Source organism: Macaca fascicularis, chromosome 8 (genome assembly GCF_037993035.2).
Source record: "Macaca fascicularis isolate 582-1 chromosome 8, T2T-MFA8v1.1".
NCBI classification, from domain to species: Eukaryota; Metazoa; Chordata; class Mammalia; order Primates; family Cercopithecidae; genus Macaca; species Macaca fascicularis.
In genome coordinates, this window is record NC_088382.1 from 104136637 (window position 1) to 104151841 (window position 15205).

The window sequence follows — 15205 nt, forward strand, 5'->3', positions numbered from 1 at the left end:
AACTGCTTAATAAACACAAGTATTAGATAATTCTTTTGGACCAGGTATGCTGTGAAAAAAGTACTGAGGCACTAAATAGTGTCATGAGCTGAGAAAGTTTGAGAACATCTGTGCTATAGGCAAGAAAAATACAAAACGTCATTCAGTTTTTCTACCTAGAAATTTTCTAAATAAATAGTCATACAAAAAAAGGGAAAATATATAGAAACGTACATACAAAGTTTGGATTTTTATTGAAATCTTGTTAGGTATCAAACAAAATCTGCTTTCTTCAGATAAAAATATTCTCTCAGATGTCTCCAGATAACTGCTAAGTCTAAATTGGTCCTTCAATGTCTTATTTTTATTGTCCTCACAAAATGTTCATATACAGTTAAGATGTTCCCAAAAGGATTCTTATCGTGTAAAGGAGCGTACATGACGACCTCTACCACTTCCTCCACTAACAAACTTTCCTCTTGAGCCTCCACTGCCGCTATTTGCACTAGCCCAGGAAGGTCCAAGTCCCCCACGACCTCTAGAAGCACGGTCCCGAGGACTTGGGCGGTAACCTGTAAAAGAAAAAATACAGTTTTTAGTTCCAACGTCCTTTCTTTTCCAAGCATGTAAATACTAATCTACGTCACTGAGCTCAAACCAAGAATTACTCTTTTCTCTTTTAAAACTCATGTGCAAGCACTGTGAACGGGGTGAAGATTGTTGAATTATACATTTTAAACAGGTAAACTATATGGTATATAAGAATTATATCCCAAATAAAACTTGTTATTTTTTTTAAATGTGCATTTGAAACCAAAAGCTACTTCTGATGAGCAACATTCTGGACTAGATATGGTGATGTTTTAAAAAAAAAAAAGTTATGTGCTTACACGCCTAAGACAATAAGCAAAAAAAAATATGCTATATAAAGGTATCTCTGTTATTAAAATACTTTGTGGTCAGAAAGGTACCTTAAGCATTGACTTTCATTACTGAAACATAAAAATAAGAGCACAGCACCATGAAACTGTTCAGATTATACAAACAGTTCAGAAACTAAAAATTTGATTATTTTTATAGAAGATGTATATTGGGCATTTATTCAAGGATATAAATGTTAGAACTTTAAGTCTATACTCTAAAATATTCTCTCCCAGAATGAGAGTACAGCTGACCCTTGAACAACATGGGTTTCAACTGCCTGGGTCCAGTTATATGTGGATTTTCTTTCACCTCTGCTACTCCTAAGAAAGTAAGACCTCTCCTCCTTTTCCTCAGCCTATGGAATGTGATGACCTTTACGAAGATCCACTTCCACTTAATAGTAAATGTATTTTCTTTTCCTTAAGATTTTCTTAATAACATTTTCTTTTCTCCAGCTTATTTAATTGTAATACATTATATAATATATAATATATAAAATATGTGTCAATCAACTGTTTATGTTATCTGTAAGGCTGCCAGTCAACAGCATACTATCAGTAGTTAGGTTCTGGGGAAGTCAAAAATTATACTTAGATTTTTGACTGCGTGGGGCAAGGGGATGGGGAAGTTTAGCACCCCTAGCCCCCTCTGTATATATCAACAATTTAAAAAGGAAGAATTCACTTCCCTTCTCTCAGCAATATCAAGTAGCAAGGATGTATACCTGTAGAACTAAGGGGTCGTAATGGTGGAAGAGGGCCTCTGTTAAAATTGCTCTGGCCTCCACGACTTTCATTGTAATTTCCTCGAGGAGTATTCTGAGCACTCCAACTGGAGCCTCTTGTTCCTTCCCGACGACTGTAGTTTCCTAAACACAAACAGCACAATCAAAATCACTTTTTTCACAACTTCAGTTGGATTCTTTTAAATGACAGATTTTTCTTAATCTTCAACAGAATGGAAAAGAAACTGAAATTTTGTAAATTGACTGTACTATATATATAGTGGCAGCATCACAGTGGTTAAGAGCAGAGACTCTAGAGCCAAACTGCCAGGGATCAAATACTGGTTCTGCCACTTGTATTTATGTGCCCTGGTCAGCTGACTGACAATTTTCTCTTCCGCAAATTAGGGGTACTAAGAGAACTTGCCAAATGGGGTTGACGTGAGGTTATAATATGTAAAATGCTTATAAAAGTTCCTGACACACCTAATCTAAGTGTTTGTTATTAATATAAACACAGATTCTCTTTCACTCTCACCCTCCTAACTCAGCAGGTATGAAAATATGGTTATCAATCCACTACTAAAGTATAATTTCTGTAAGTATCCCTAGTTTCTAAAATCTTGTAAGGCCAGGTGCAGTGGCTCATGCCTGTAATCCCTGCACTTTGGGAGGCCAAGGCTGGTGGATCACCTGAGATCAGGAGTTCGAGACCAGCCTGGCCAACATGGTGAAATTCCATCTCTACTAATAATTAGCCGGGTGTGCTGGCACATGCGTACTCAGGAAGTTGAAGCAGGAGAATCGCTTGAAACCAAGAAGCAGAGGTTGCAGTGAGCTGAGATTGTGCCACTGCACTCCAGCCTGGGCAATAAGAGCGAAACTCTGTTTCAAAAAAAAAAAAAAATCCTGTAACAATTTCAAACAAACTAAATGTAGCATAAGAAAGCAAGCAGATTAGGCAGATCAATGGTGAGCTGCACAGAACAATCTTAAGAAAACTGTTAAGTATAATTGTGAAAATAATGTAAGGGTATTACTCAGAAAATGTATAATTCTCAATGTAAAAAGGAAAATAAGGCCAAGCACGGTGGCTCACACCTGTAATCTCAGCACTTTGGGAAGCCAAGGTGGGTGGATCACTTGAGGTCAGGAGTTTGAGACTAGCCTGGCAAACATGACAAAACCCCGTCTCTACTAAAAATACAAAAATTAGTTGGGCACGGTGGGGCATGCCTGTAGTCCCAGATACTTGGGAGGCTGAAGCAGGAGAATCATTTGAACCAGGGAGGCAGAGTTGGTAGTGAGATGAGATCACACCACTGCACCCCAGCCTGGGCGACAGAGCAAGACTCATGTCTCAGGAAAAAAAAAAAAAAAAAAAAAGGGAAAATAATTAGCCAAGACTTCTAAATTCATTCTTAGAAGTACAATGTATGAAAGGTTCATTGAAAAAAAAAGTTTCTTTCTTCTGTCCAATAGAGTACTCTGCAAACAGTACCACTAGTCCAGAGGTGGCTCAACTGTAGCAACAGGAAAACAGTTGATCTGAATCTCTTCCATCTAAATCACTTTCATTCAATATTTTAACATTCCAATATTCTAACCCATTAGAGAATACATACTAATTAGTTACCTTTTGAAGCAGGTGGTGTGAAAAACCTATTCTGACTGTGGAAAGCACCCCGTCCTCCTCTATTGCCTGAAAACCCACCACGGGATGAAATCTTCTGTGAAACTTTGAGTGGCCGTTTTGGTGGGGGTATTCCATCTTGAGGAACCACTTCTTTACTTTCAGCAGCAACAAAGTCATCCACATGCATAGATGGTGGTCTACTTGTGTTCTGTTTTCTCTGACGAAAAATATCATGAGGTCGTATACCCTGTCCAAATCCTCCCCTGCCCCTTCCTCTTGGTGGTGGCACAACATGAGCTCGTTTGGCAGGTTCGATGTATTCAGATTTTCCACTATTAAAACAAAAACATACCATAAAACATTTTTCTTTCAGATTTCTGCAAAAACAATCTTTATAATACTCAAAATTATATTTCAATTTTTTTGTGCTCCAATTCTGTTAACTTTGCAAGGATCTATCACACTTCTGGGATAATACAACAAACTAGCTAAGAAAGGTACTCACATTTCATTGTTATGAATAACAATGTTTTAAAATAATCCAGTTTACTTCTTATTCAAACCTTCCAAAGTCTTGTAAAAAAACAATATAACAAATGTACTGGGTATATACTGGCCAAATTATGTTTAAATAAAAAAATCCAAACAATGTTCATGATTCGAATGTTAGGTTAACTTCCTTTCCAGTTTAACAGCACGTGCGTATCTTTTTTTTTTTTTTGGAGACAGAATCTTGCTCTGTCACCCAGGCTGGAGTGTAGTGGCACAATCTCAGCTCACTGCAAGCTCTACCTCCTGGGTTCACGCCATTCTCCTGCCTCAGCCTCCTGAGCAGCTGGAACTACAGGTGCCCACTACCACAACCAGCTAATTTTTTTTTTTTGTATTTTTAGTAGAGATGGGGTTTCAACGTGTTAGCCAGGATGGTCTCGATCTCCTGACCTCGTGGTCCAACCGCCTCAGTCTCCCAAAGTGCTGGGATTACAGGCGTGAGCCACCATGCTCGGCCGCATGTGTCTATCTTAAAATACACTAAAATACATAAGTTTATATGACCAAAATTGAGCTCTTCAGTGGAATAAATTTTACCTTGAAGTTATAAAGGTCTCATGCTTGTGCTTCCCAAGTTTGAATCCTTTAGTAGTCTTGGTTCTTCCTGGAGATGATGGTTCTGACAAAAATGAGCGCTCTAATTCTGAGTGCAAATCAAAGTCACTACAGCATTTTTCAGAGAGTTCAATTAAGTCGACCTTTACCTGCAGTCATAATAATGAAACAAAATACATATTAAATGTAATTATTGGCATAATATTTGACTACAGAAATTCTTATTACCTATAAATTATATTTGCCTCTCATAAGAAATAAATTAAAGATCTACCTCTTTCCCTCATCTTTTTAAAAAGCAAATGGCATTGGTAGTTTAAAAACACACACACACGTCGTAGTAATGCTACTGTTTTTGTGTGTGGCATTCTTCAAAGCAGGGCTATTAATCTAGGAGACTTTTGATGCCTGAGCAGGAAACTCAGTATTTGTTTATATAAATTAACACTGTACTATCTCCTGAACTTTTCCAAAAAAAGAATCTGAAAATAACATACTCTGCCAGTCTTATATAGTCAACATTTCTGTCACAAAAAAATTCTATGCCAGATTCCCAAAAGCTCTATGCATTTAATGAGGTTCCCATCTAAGTTTACTTTCAGGGAAATCAACATTCAGTTTACTTAGGTTTTATTCAAATTTATCAAATGTAAGATACCTAAAATTTCTCTAATCCAGAGGGTTACAATTATCATCACAAGACAGTTGTGATTCAACTTAAAGTTATGAAATTAGTAACTTTTAACAAATATTTTATACCTGTGCTGCCCAACATGGTAGCCACTAACCACATGTGCCTATCTAAATTTAAATTAATCAAAATTAAATCAAAATAAAATTCAGTTCCCTAGTCATCCACATTTCCACTGTACAACATGCACATGAGGCTACTGTTTTGGACAGGGCAGACTACAAAATATTTGCATTCTTGCATAAAATTCTACTGGAAAGGACAGTTTTAAAGAATCACTGAACAGCTTGCACTAAAAAGAAATTAATTTTAATGCACTTCTAATTGAATTGTATGTGGTTTTTTTAAAAAAGGAAAAGCAGCTCTCAACACACTGAATACAAATGTGAAGCACATCATTCTTTTAGTTTTATTGTACATGATGAACACCAGTATGTTTCTTTGATAAAGGAACAATATGCAGTATATTAAGATGTGGCTAAAATAATTCTCCCTACGACATCTCTGAGAAGCATAAAACAGACTGTATTAAATTTTAAGTAGTTAATTATACTGTTACCTATTCAACATTATGTTTAAGAATGTCAATTCCCATTCATACTATATCATAACAAATATACTCTTTACAAATTTCCAAACTGAGAGCCACACCATAGCACAACCGTTCCTCATCTTAAACCCAAATGCAAGAATAAACTGTTGTTTTGTAGGATACTTTTCTCTATTCTATACCCTGTCAATGTAAGAAAACAAAGTGCTTCATAGAACTTATGAAAAAGTGTGATTTTTCCCTTAAGTCACATTCTCTGGCCAAATGATTGTAATCTGGTTCATGCCTGTAATCCCATCACTTTGGGAGGCCAAAGAGAGAGGATTGTTTGAGGCTAGGAGTTTGAGACCAACCTGGGTAACATAGTGAGACTTTATCTATAGTAAAAAAAAATTTTTTTTTGGCTGGGTGTGGTGGCTCACACCTGTAATCTCAGCACTCTAGGAGGCCAAGGCAGGCGGATCACAAGGTCAGGAGTTTGAAACCAGCCTGACCAACATGGTGAAACCCCATCTCTACTAAAAATACAAAAAAATTAGCCAGGTGTGATGGCACACGCCTGTAATCCCAGCTACTCAGGAGGCTGAGGCAGGAAAATTGCTTGAACCCAGGAGGCAGAGGTTGCAGTGAGCTGAGATCGCACCACCGCACTCCAGCCTGGATGACAGAATAGATTGTCTCAAAAAAATAAAAATAAAAATAAAAAATAAACAAAAAAGTCGCAACCTCAAAATACAGATCACTAACTAGAAAGAAGCAAAAAAGAAGCAGAAAAAACTTTCTGGATGCCATAAAGTGGGCAAGTGGCATAAAAATAATGTAGAACTGGCCTCCAAGTAGATTTTAACAGCCATAAAATATAGAAACTACTATAATGCTAACAATATACAAAGAAACAGAAAAAACTAAAATTTTTCTAAATATTTAGTAATAAAATAATTTATATACCAAATCCAGATCTGTATCAATCTCTTCAGCCTGAAATGGAGTGAACCACATAGATTTCAACTGATCATCCATGACATCAGCAAGCACATAGGCAGTCCTGGAACAAGAAAAGTATCTGGTGAAAAGCAGAATTCCAAAATCAAATTTCAAATTTTTTTTTTTTTTTTTGACGGAGTCTCACTCTGTCACCCAGGCTGGAGTGCAGTGGTGCAATCTCGGCTCCCTGCAAGCTCCGCCTCCCAGGTTCACGCCATTCTCCTGCCTCAGCCTCCTGAGTAGCTGAGACTACAGGTACCCGCCACCACTCTAGGCTAATTTTTTGTATTTTTAGTAGAGACAGGGTTTCACTGTGTTAGCCAGGATCATCTCGATCTCCCGACCTCGTGATCTGCCCGCCTTGGCCTCCCAAAGTCCCAAAGTGCTGGGATTACAAGCGTAAGCCACCGCGCCTAACCCTTTTTTTTTTTTTTTTTTTTTTTTTTGAGACAGGGTCTTGCTCTGTTACCCAGCTGAAGTGCAGTGGCACAATCACAGCTCACTGCAGTCGTGATCTCCTGGGCTCAAGTGATCCTCCCACCTTAGCCTCCCTAGTAGCTGGGACCACAGGTGTGCACCACCACACCCAGCTAATTTTTAAAAATTTTTTTGTAGAGATAGGGTCTCCATGTTGCCCAGGCTAGTCTCAAACTCCTGAGCTCAAGCTATCTTCCTGCCTCAGCCTTCCAAAGTGCTGGGATTATATCGTGAGCCAACACGCCCAGTCTTTTAGCTTATCTTCAAGTAAAATCTGTGGAAGGTACAATTAAAATTATTACTTTCTGAAGTATTAAAAGTAGCACCTAAAAAAGAAACTCCAAACGGCAATTAAAACCTAAGTATCCTTAAAAACAAATAACTTGAAAACTAATTCTGCTGTAACAAGTTTTGACCTTTCAGTAAAATAAAACAAAGCCCTGATTTTATCTGCTAGCTTGTTTCTGTACAGCCTGCAAGCTAGCATGATTTGTATAAATTAAAAAAAAAAAAAACTACAGAAGAATACACAACAGAGGCTATATGTGGCCTGCAAAGCCTAGAATTCTTACTATTTGGCCCTTTATAGAAAAAAAAAGTTTGCTGGCCCTCCCTAGCCTATAGCCATTATAAAACCAACATCTACTCAATTATAAAACATTGTGTATTTTACCTATTGTTAAACAAATTCTGAAGAGATTCTGGAGCTGAAAGTACTGGTTCTACATCCTGGTCACTGAGAGGTAAAGGGTCACCTGATGACTCCAGCATCTGCTTAAGTCCAACTACATTGTCCAACAAAGAATCCAGATTGTCATCATCTTTTGAATGTTCCTATATACAAAAAAAAGCAGAATAAGAAGGTGCAGGTAAAACTTATATCTGTAAACCTACTGACTCTTTAGTAGAAAAGGCTGTATGTTTTATTACTAAGAAATCTGGAACACTGTCCAGAAATTATTAACATTAAACATATTAAAATAAAACAAACACCAAAACACTTGTCATTTTATTTCTAAACAACAGCAGCAAGAGGGTACCCTGCATCCAAAGAACAGACAATTCAAAAACTACTGTCTTCATGTACTCCTTAAAATTCATAACAGGATGGAGGACTTCACTTCAAATTGTTAATTCAAAGAGTTATCTGAAATGGTATAAATACCCAACTAAAGGTTCACTATTTTAAAAAATGTCACTATGAAATATTTGTACTAGTCAAACTGAGAGGAAAATAAGCCTTAGGAATGCTCTGTTTTTGTTTTTCTTTTTTACCAAAACAAGCTTCTCTAGTTCAAGGAACAAATTTTCTGGACTTTCTTCTTTGCTTTGTAGAAGCTGTTTTAACTCTGCAGCATTAATACTCATCGTCCGAGATGGATGACCTCCCTCTACTTCCATGAGACCATTATCATCTCCACAACATCCCTGTAAATGTCACACATAAGTTAAATTTGAGAGCAGAGAAATTTACAAAGATGCATCCACACTTACTCATATTATCTAAGCCATATGCTGCAATCTTTCTTTCAATGTTTTGATTTTTACATCAGTACAAATGGCTAGTTTTAAGAATGATTTAGATCAAAGGTGAAGTATGCTTTCTTTGAGTAAGACTCACAAAATATTTAAATTGGTAAACATATATTTTACTGGCATCAAGATTTTTCAACAAAATACCCAATGGCAAATACACTGGCAGTTGCAGGACATGTGACACACTGATTGATGCTCAAGAATTAATAAAATGCTTGCTATAACAAAGAACTGATGAAACCTGAAATTATCTTTCTGAAGATAACACAGACAAGTAAAGAACTATCATATTTAACTAAAGAACTATCATATTTAAGACTATATTCTGTCACATAGAAAAGTTAATATTTTCTGCTTTAAAAAGTATGCTACATAATAAAGTGAATTCTGGAGTGATAACATTTCAATACCAGAAAATCCTTCTAGGAAAATAAATCTTGCTTCATGATAGGAAAACCATCCATATTGTCACATACACTTATGGTAGAGAGCCGTATGCCTACCTAAACATTGTATAAAATCTTTAACCTTGTTTTTTTGTTGTCGAGACAGGGTCTCACTATGTCACCCAGGCTGCAGTGCAGTGGCACAATCATAGTTCACCGCAGCCTCGACCTCTTCAGGTTCAAGTGATCCTTTCATCTCATCCTCCGAAGTACCTGGGACTGACTACAAGCACGTGCCACCATGCCCAGCTAATTTTAAAATTTTTCATACAGATGGGGTCTCACTATGTTACCTAGGCTGATCTCAAATCCTGGGCTCAAGCAATCTTCCCACCTCAACCTCCCAAAATGCTGAGATTACAAGTGTGAGCCACCTTGCCTAACCTGTCTGCCTTTCTTTCTTTCTTTTCTTTCTTTCTTCCTTTCTTTCCATCTTTCTTTCTTTCTCTCTCTCTCTTTCTTTTTTTTTTTTTGAGATGGAGTCACACACTGTTGCCCAGGCTGGAGTGCAACAGCGCAATCTCAGCTCACTGCAACCTCTGCCTCCTGGGTTCGAACGATTCACCTGTTTCAGCCTCCCAAGCAGCTGGGATTACAGGCGTCCACCACCAAGCCCAGCTAATTTTTTGTATTTTTAGTAGAGACGAGGTTTCACCATGTCGGCCAGGCTGCTTTTGAACTCCTGACCTCAAGTGATCCACACGTACCTTGGCCTCCCAAAGTGCTAAGATTACAGGCGTGAGCCACCGTGCCCAGCCTGTTTTTCTTATTTTAAGAAACAGTGTTGGCCAGGCATGGTGGCTCATGCCTGTAATCCCAGCACTTTTGGAGGCTGAGGCAGGTGGATTGCTTGAGCCCAGGAGCTCAAGACCAGGCTGGGCAACATGGCAAAATCCCATCTCTACTAAAAATACAAAAATTAGCTAGGTGTGATGGTGTACATCTAAAGTCCCAGCTACTCAAGAGGCTGAGGTGGAAGGATCACCTGAGCCTAAGGAAGTCAAGGCTGCAGTGAGCCATGATCATGCTACTGCACTCCAGCCTGGGCGTCAGATGGAGACCTCATCTCAGAAAAAAAACAGAGAGAGAGTGTCTCACTCTTTCACCCAGGCTGAAGTACACTGGCACAATCATAGCTCACTGCAACCTTGAATTCATAGGTTCAAGTGATTTCCCCGACCCCGCCTCCTAAGCAGCCAGAGGCACATGCCACCAAACTAAGTAGGGCAGGCATATTAATGGCTTCTGGAATTGTGCTCATAATATACCATGACTTTGGAAAATATTAATAAGAGAAATCTTTATTTTAACAATAAGATTTTAGAGTGGAGACAATAATCTTTAATTCATGTTTGTATGATAGACCAAAAATACTAAAGCATAATAAACTTTACAGTTACCCCAAAATCACAACATCCAAAACAATCAGTAAATTAAGTAACAAAAATTAAATAACTAAGAGACTAACAAAACTTCATTATTCTGAGTTGCCCTAGCAAGGTAACTCAAAGTCATAAATTTTTTTTTTTTTTTTTTTTTTTTTGAGACAGTGTCTTGCTCTGTCACCCAGACTAGACTGCAGTGACACAATCATAGCTAACTTCAGCCTCCAACTCCTGGGCTCAAGCTATCCTCCAATCTCAGTCTCTCAAATAGATGGGACTACTGGTAGACACACCACATCTGGCTAATTTTTGTTGTTTCTAGAGACAGAGTTTTGCTGTGTTGTACAGGTTGACCTCAAACTTTTGGGCTCAAGCAATCCTCCTACCACAGCCTCCCAAAGTGATGGGATTAGAGGCATGCGCAACCACACTCATCTAAGAATTATTTTAAAATGAACGCACTTGGCCAGGTGCGGTAGCTCATGCCTGTAATCCCAGCACTTTGGGAGGCCGAGGTGGGCAGATCACCTAAGATCGGGAGTCCAAAACCAGACTGGTCAATGTGGTGAAATCCAATCTCTACTGAAAGAGTACAGAAAATTAGCTAGGCATGGTGGTGGGTGTCTGTAATCCCAGCTACTCAGGAGGCTGAGGCAGGAGAATCACTTGAACCCAGTATGTGGAGGTTGCAGGAAGCCGAGATCGCGCTACTGCACTCCAGTCTGGGTGACAGAGCAAGACTCCATCTAAAATAAAATAAAATAAAATGAACTAAAGTGATCTTTTTTACGTTGGATATTTGATATATAAAGTGATTTAACTTATGGCAAAGTATTTCTCTTTTTTTCAAGACAGGGTCTCACTATTTTGCCCAGTCTGGTCTCAAACTCCTGGCCCCAAGAGATCCTCCCACCTCAGCCCACCAACGTGCTGAGATTACAGGTGTGAGCCACCGTACCTAGCCAAAGATTTCAAATTTAAGAAACACCAAATACATACATACATATATACACAAACACACACATACTTACAATTGTGTCAGAGTTAAGAATTTGTCTCATAAATTCTAAAAATGAAGATGCAAGCTCTCCTGTGTCCTTACTAAATGTGCTGACCACTCGTTTCAGTAAACTATGCAGAGCACTACTGTTTTTCCTTAAAGAACTGTAAATAAAGAAAATAAAGAGAAGATATTATCTTAAAATATGAGCGTATAAAACTGGTATGAGAAATGAACTCGGTTCAGACAGAATAAAACTTACTCCATCATTTTTTAAAATGTTAAGAAGTACTTTGGTGTGTCTTTGTACACAAATATAACAAAGAAGCATCAATAGTTACCAACTCCTTTTAAAGCTAAGCTTCAAGTTCTTAAAAAAAAAAAATTCCCCCAAATAATACATTTATAAAATTTAACACAAGAGGCTGGGTGTGGTGGCTCATGCCTGTAATCCCGGTGCTTTGGGAGGCCGAAGGGTGTGGATCACTTGAGGTCAGGAGTTTCAGAGCAGCCTGGCCAACATAGTGAAACCTGGTGTCTATTAAAAAAAACAAAAATACAAAAATTAACAGGGAGTGGTGGCACATGCCTGCAATCCCAGCTACTCAGGAGGAGGCTGAGGCAGAAGAATCACTTAAATGACTGGGAGGCAGAAGTTGCAGTGAGCCAAAATCATGCCACTGCACTCCAGCTTGAAGGACAGAGCGAGGCTTCATCTCAAAAAAAAAAAACTTAACACAGAAAACTTGCCAGTTCCCTATTTATAAACCTTTTGACCGGGCACGGTGGCTCACACCTGTAATCCCAGCACTTTGGGAGTCCAAGGCGGGAAGATCACGAGGTTAGGAGATCCCAACCTACTGTGTTACTGGCTAACACAGTAAAACTCCGTCTCTACTAAAAATACAAAAAATTAGCCAGGTGTGGTGGTGCATTCCTGTAATCCCAGCTACTGTGGAGGCTGAGGCAGGAGAATTGCTTGAAACCAGAAGACGGAGGTTGCAGTGAGCCGAGATTGCGCCACTGCACTACAGCCTGGGCGACAACAAAGAGAAATAGATTAAATTCAAAAATAAAAATGTTAATGGAAAAAGCATGGGTTCAAAATCGAACTATACCAATTACTAACCACTACACACAATCTTTAAGTGAGTCCTACTTCCATGGTCTATCAAAAACTAGGGCCCTATTAGAATGCCTAACATTTTAAAACTTGCAATACCAACTTCTGGTGAGGATGAGGAGCAACTGGAGCTCTAATACCCTGCTGGTGGGAATGAAAAATGGTATCTCTCCTTTGGAAAACAGTTTGGTAGTTTCTTTTAAGGTTAAACATACACCTATCTTACAACCCAGTAACCCCACTCCTAAGTGTCTACCCAAGAGAAATGAAAACTGAGATTCACACAAAAACCTGTATGCAAAGCTTTATTCATAACCACCAAAATTTGAAAACAATCCAGATTGCTAGAAAATTAGTCACCAATAAGAACAAATTATATGACTCTAAGCATCTGTCAAAACACATAGAACTGTACACCATAAAATATAAATTTGACTAGATATAATTTTTTTATATCTGTAATGCCTGTAATCCCAGCACTTTGGGAGGCTGAGGCAGGCGGATCACGAGGTCAGGAGTTCGAGACCAGCCTGGCCAACACACTGAAACCCTGTCTCTACTAAAAGAAAAAAAAATACAAAAAATTAGCTGGGTGTGGTGGCGGGCACCTGTAATCCCAGCTACTCAGGAGGCTGAGGCAGGAGAATCACTTGAACACAGGAGGCGGAGGTTGCAGTGAGCCGAGATGGCACAATTGCACTCCAGCCCAGGTGAAAGTGCAAGACTCCATCTCAAAAAAAAAAAAAAGAATGCAGACTATGACCAATGAATCCAACTGTATTACAAATGAACCATATAACGAAACTGAAGGAGACAGAGAAGAAAGAAGCTGACATAAATAACTTTGAAAAACAGCTTTTTGACTGGATATACAAAGGCTACAGACAAAAAGAACCATATACAAACACTGTACTCCTGTTGCTCAATTTGTTTCCCACAGGAGTATGGTTTAGTAATGAGTTTGAGACTGCTACTTCATTTGTAAACTAGGGCTAAACAAATAAGCAAATATAGATAATGAGAGCTGAATTTCTCACTGTTAGAGAATAAAATAATCAAGAAAGGGAAAATGCTAGAATTCACTTCTGGTACTGGATCAAAGTTAAAGTATTAGTATGGGCCAGGTGTGGTGGCTCACGCCTATAATCCCAGCACTTTGGAAGGCAGAGACAGGTGGATCACTTGAGCCCAGGAGTTCAAGACCAGCCTGGGCACCAGTTGAAACCCTGGCTCTACAAAATATACAAAAATTAGCCAGGCATGGTGGCTTGTGCCTGTAGTAGTACTTGGAAGGCTGAGGTAGTGCATAAAATTTCCACACACTATTCAGTAGAATGTATATTCTGTGGTTTTTGGATGGAATGTTCTGTATCTATCTGTTAAGTCCATTTGTTCCAGGTATAATTCAAATCTATTGTTTCTTTGTTGACTTTCTGTCTTGATGACCTCTCTAATGCTTTCAGTGGAGTATTAAGGTCCCCCCCACTATTATTGCGTTGCTGTCTTATTTCTTATTTCTATTATTAATTGTTTTATAAATTTCAAAGCCCAGTGTTAGGTGCATATATGTTTAGGATTGTATTATTTTCCCATTGGGCAAGGCCTTCTATTATTATATAATACCCTTCTTTGTCTTTTTTTAACTTTTTTAACTTGCATGAAATGTCTTTTTCATGCAAATGAAGGAGGATCAGGAGAAGTGCTTGAGCCCAGGAAGCGGAGGCTGCAGTGAGCTGAGATCACGCCACTACACTCCAGCCTGGGTAACAGCATTAGAACCTATCTCAAAACAAAGAGACAGACAAAAAAACCCACCAAATATTAGTATTAATTCACTTCCTCAAAAACATATATAAATTAACACATTTATTGTTTTAAATTGTTTCTCAGACATATGAGGCATGCTTTTTGCAACTGTTCTCTCCAGGATATTAGCATGTTTTGTTCCTCACCTCTTTCAGGTCTTCATCTTTGTTCAAGGGTCACCTTTTTAGCAAGTGCAAGGGGCTCCCTGATGAAGTTCCCATATTTCAAATGGCAACTGCCATCCTCACCTCTGACCCTTACTATCCTTCTTCCGTATTCTATGTTTTTTCTGTAACATACTATGTATTTTATTTACTTATTTATTGTCTGTCAACCCACAGTAGAGTGAAAGCACCAAGAAGGCATGGATTTTTTTTTTTTTTTTTAACTGAATTCCCAGTACCTAAAATCAGTACCTGGTCCAAAGAAGGCATTCAATAAATGTCTGTGGACTAGATGAATCTAGTGTGTATTTTCATTCCTTCATAGTGCCTACTAGGTACCAGGTTTCTAGGTGCTGGGGAGTGTGGTCAATGTAGCTTATATTCTAGTGAGGGAGACAAGCAAACAAGAAATGAATCCATATAGTGTGATGTATAAATCCATAAAATGCAGTGGAAAATATGAGCAGGGACATAAAGGGCAGGCTATTTAGACAGGAAATATATTCATACAGATACCAGAATGAAGTGATAAAATAAGTCATCAAAGAATCTAGGGGAAAAACGTTTTAGGACAAAACAAACAAGCCTGGAGATAGGAATAAGCCTGACAAGTGAACAAAAAGTGAGGATAAAAGGGCTATAAGACGACTCAGGGCCAGACTTTATAAAGCCT

The 15205-nt window shown here is 38.4% G+C and overlaps 1 protein-coding gene across 3 annotated transcripts in view; it reads right to left on the reverse strand.

Annotated features, from left to right (window-relative positions):
- Positions 1 to 212: 212 nt before the first annotated feature.
- The window catches only part of VIRMA (vir like m6A methyltransferase associated), a 64802-nt gene continuing 49809 nt past the window's right edge, over positions 213 to 15205 (reverse strand). For all 3 annotated transcript variants that reach the window (XM_005563715.4, XM_045398509.2, XM_073999094.1), the window contains 8 exons: positions 11471 to 11603; positions 8348 to 8500; positions 7746 to 7906; positions 6560 to 6656; positions 4353 to 4519; positions 3264 to 3595; positions 1628 to 1771; positions 213 to 551 (listed from right to left, as the gene is read on the reverse strand). In XM_005563715.4, coding sequence (XP_005563772.2) covers positions 397 to 551; positions 1628 to 1771; positions 3264 to 3595; positions 4353 to 4519; positions 6560 to 6656; positions 7746 to 7906; positions 8348 to 8500; positions 11471 to 11603 — 1342 coding nt within the window. In that variant the 3' untranslated portion in view covers positions 213 to 396. The remainder of the gene's footprint in view (positions 552 to 1627; positions 1772 to 3263; positions 3596 to 4352; positions 4520 to 6559; positions 6657 to 7745; positions 7907 to 8347; positions 8501 to 11470; positions 11604 to 15205) is intronic.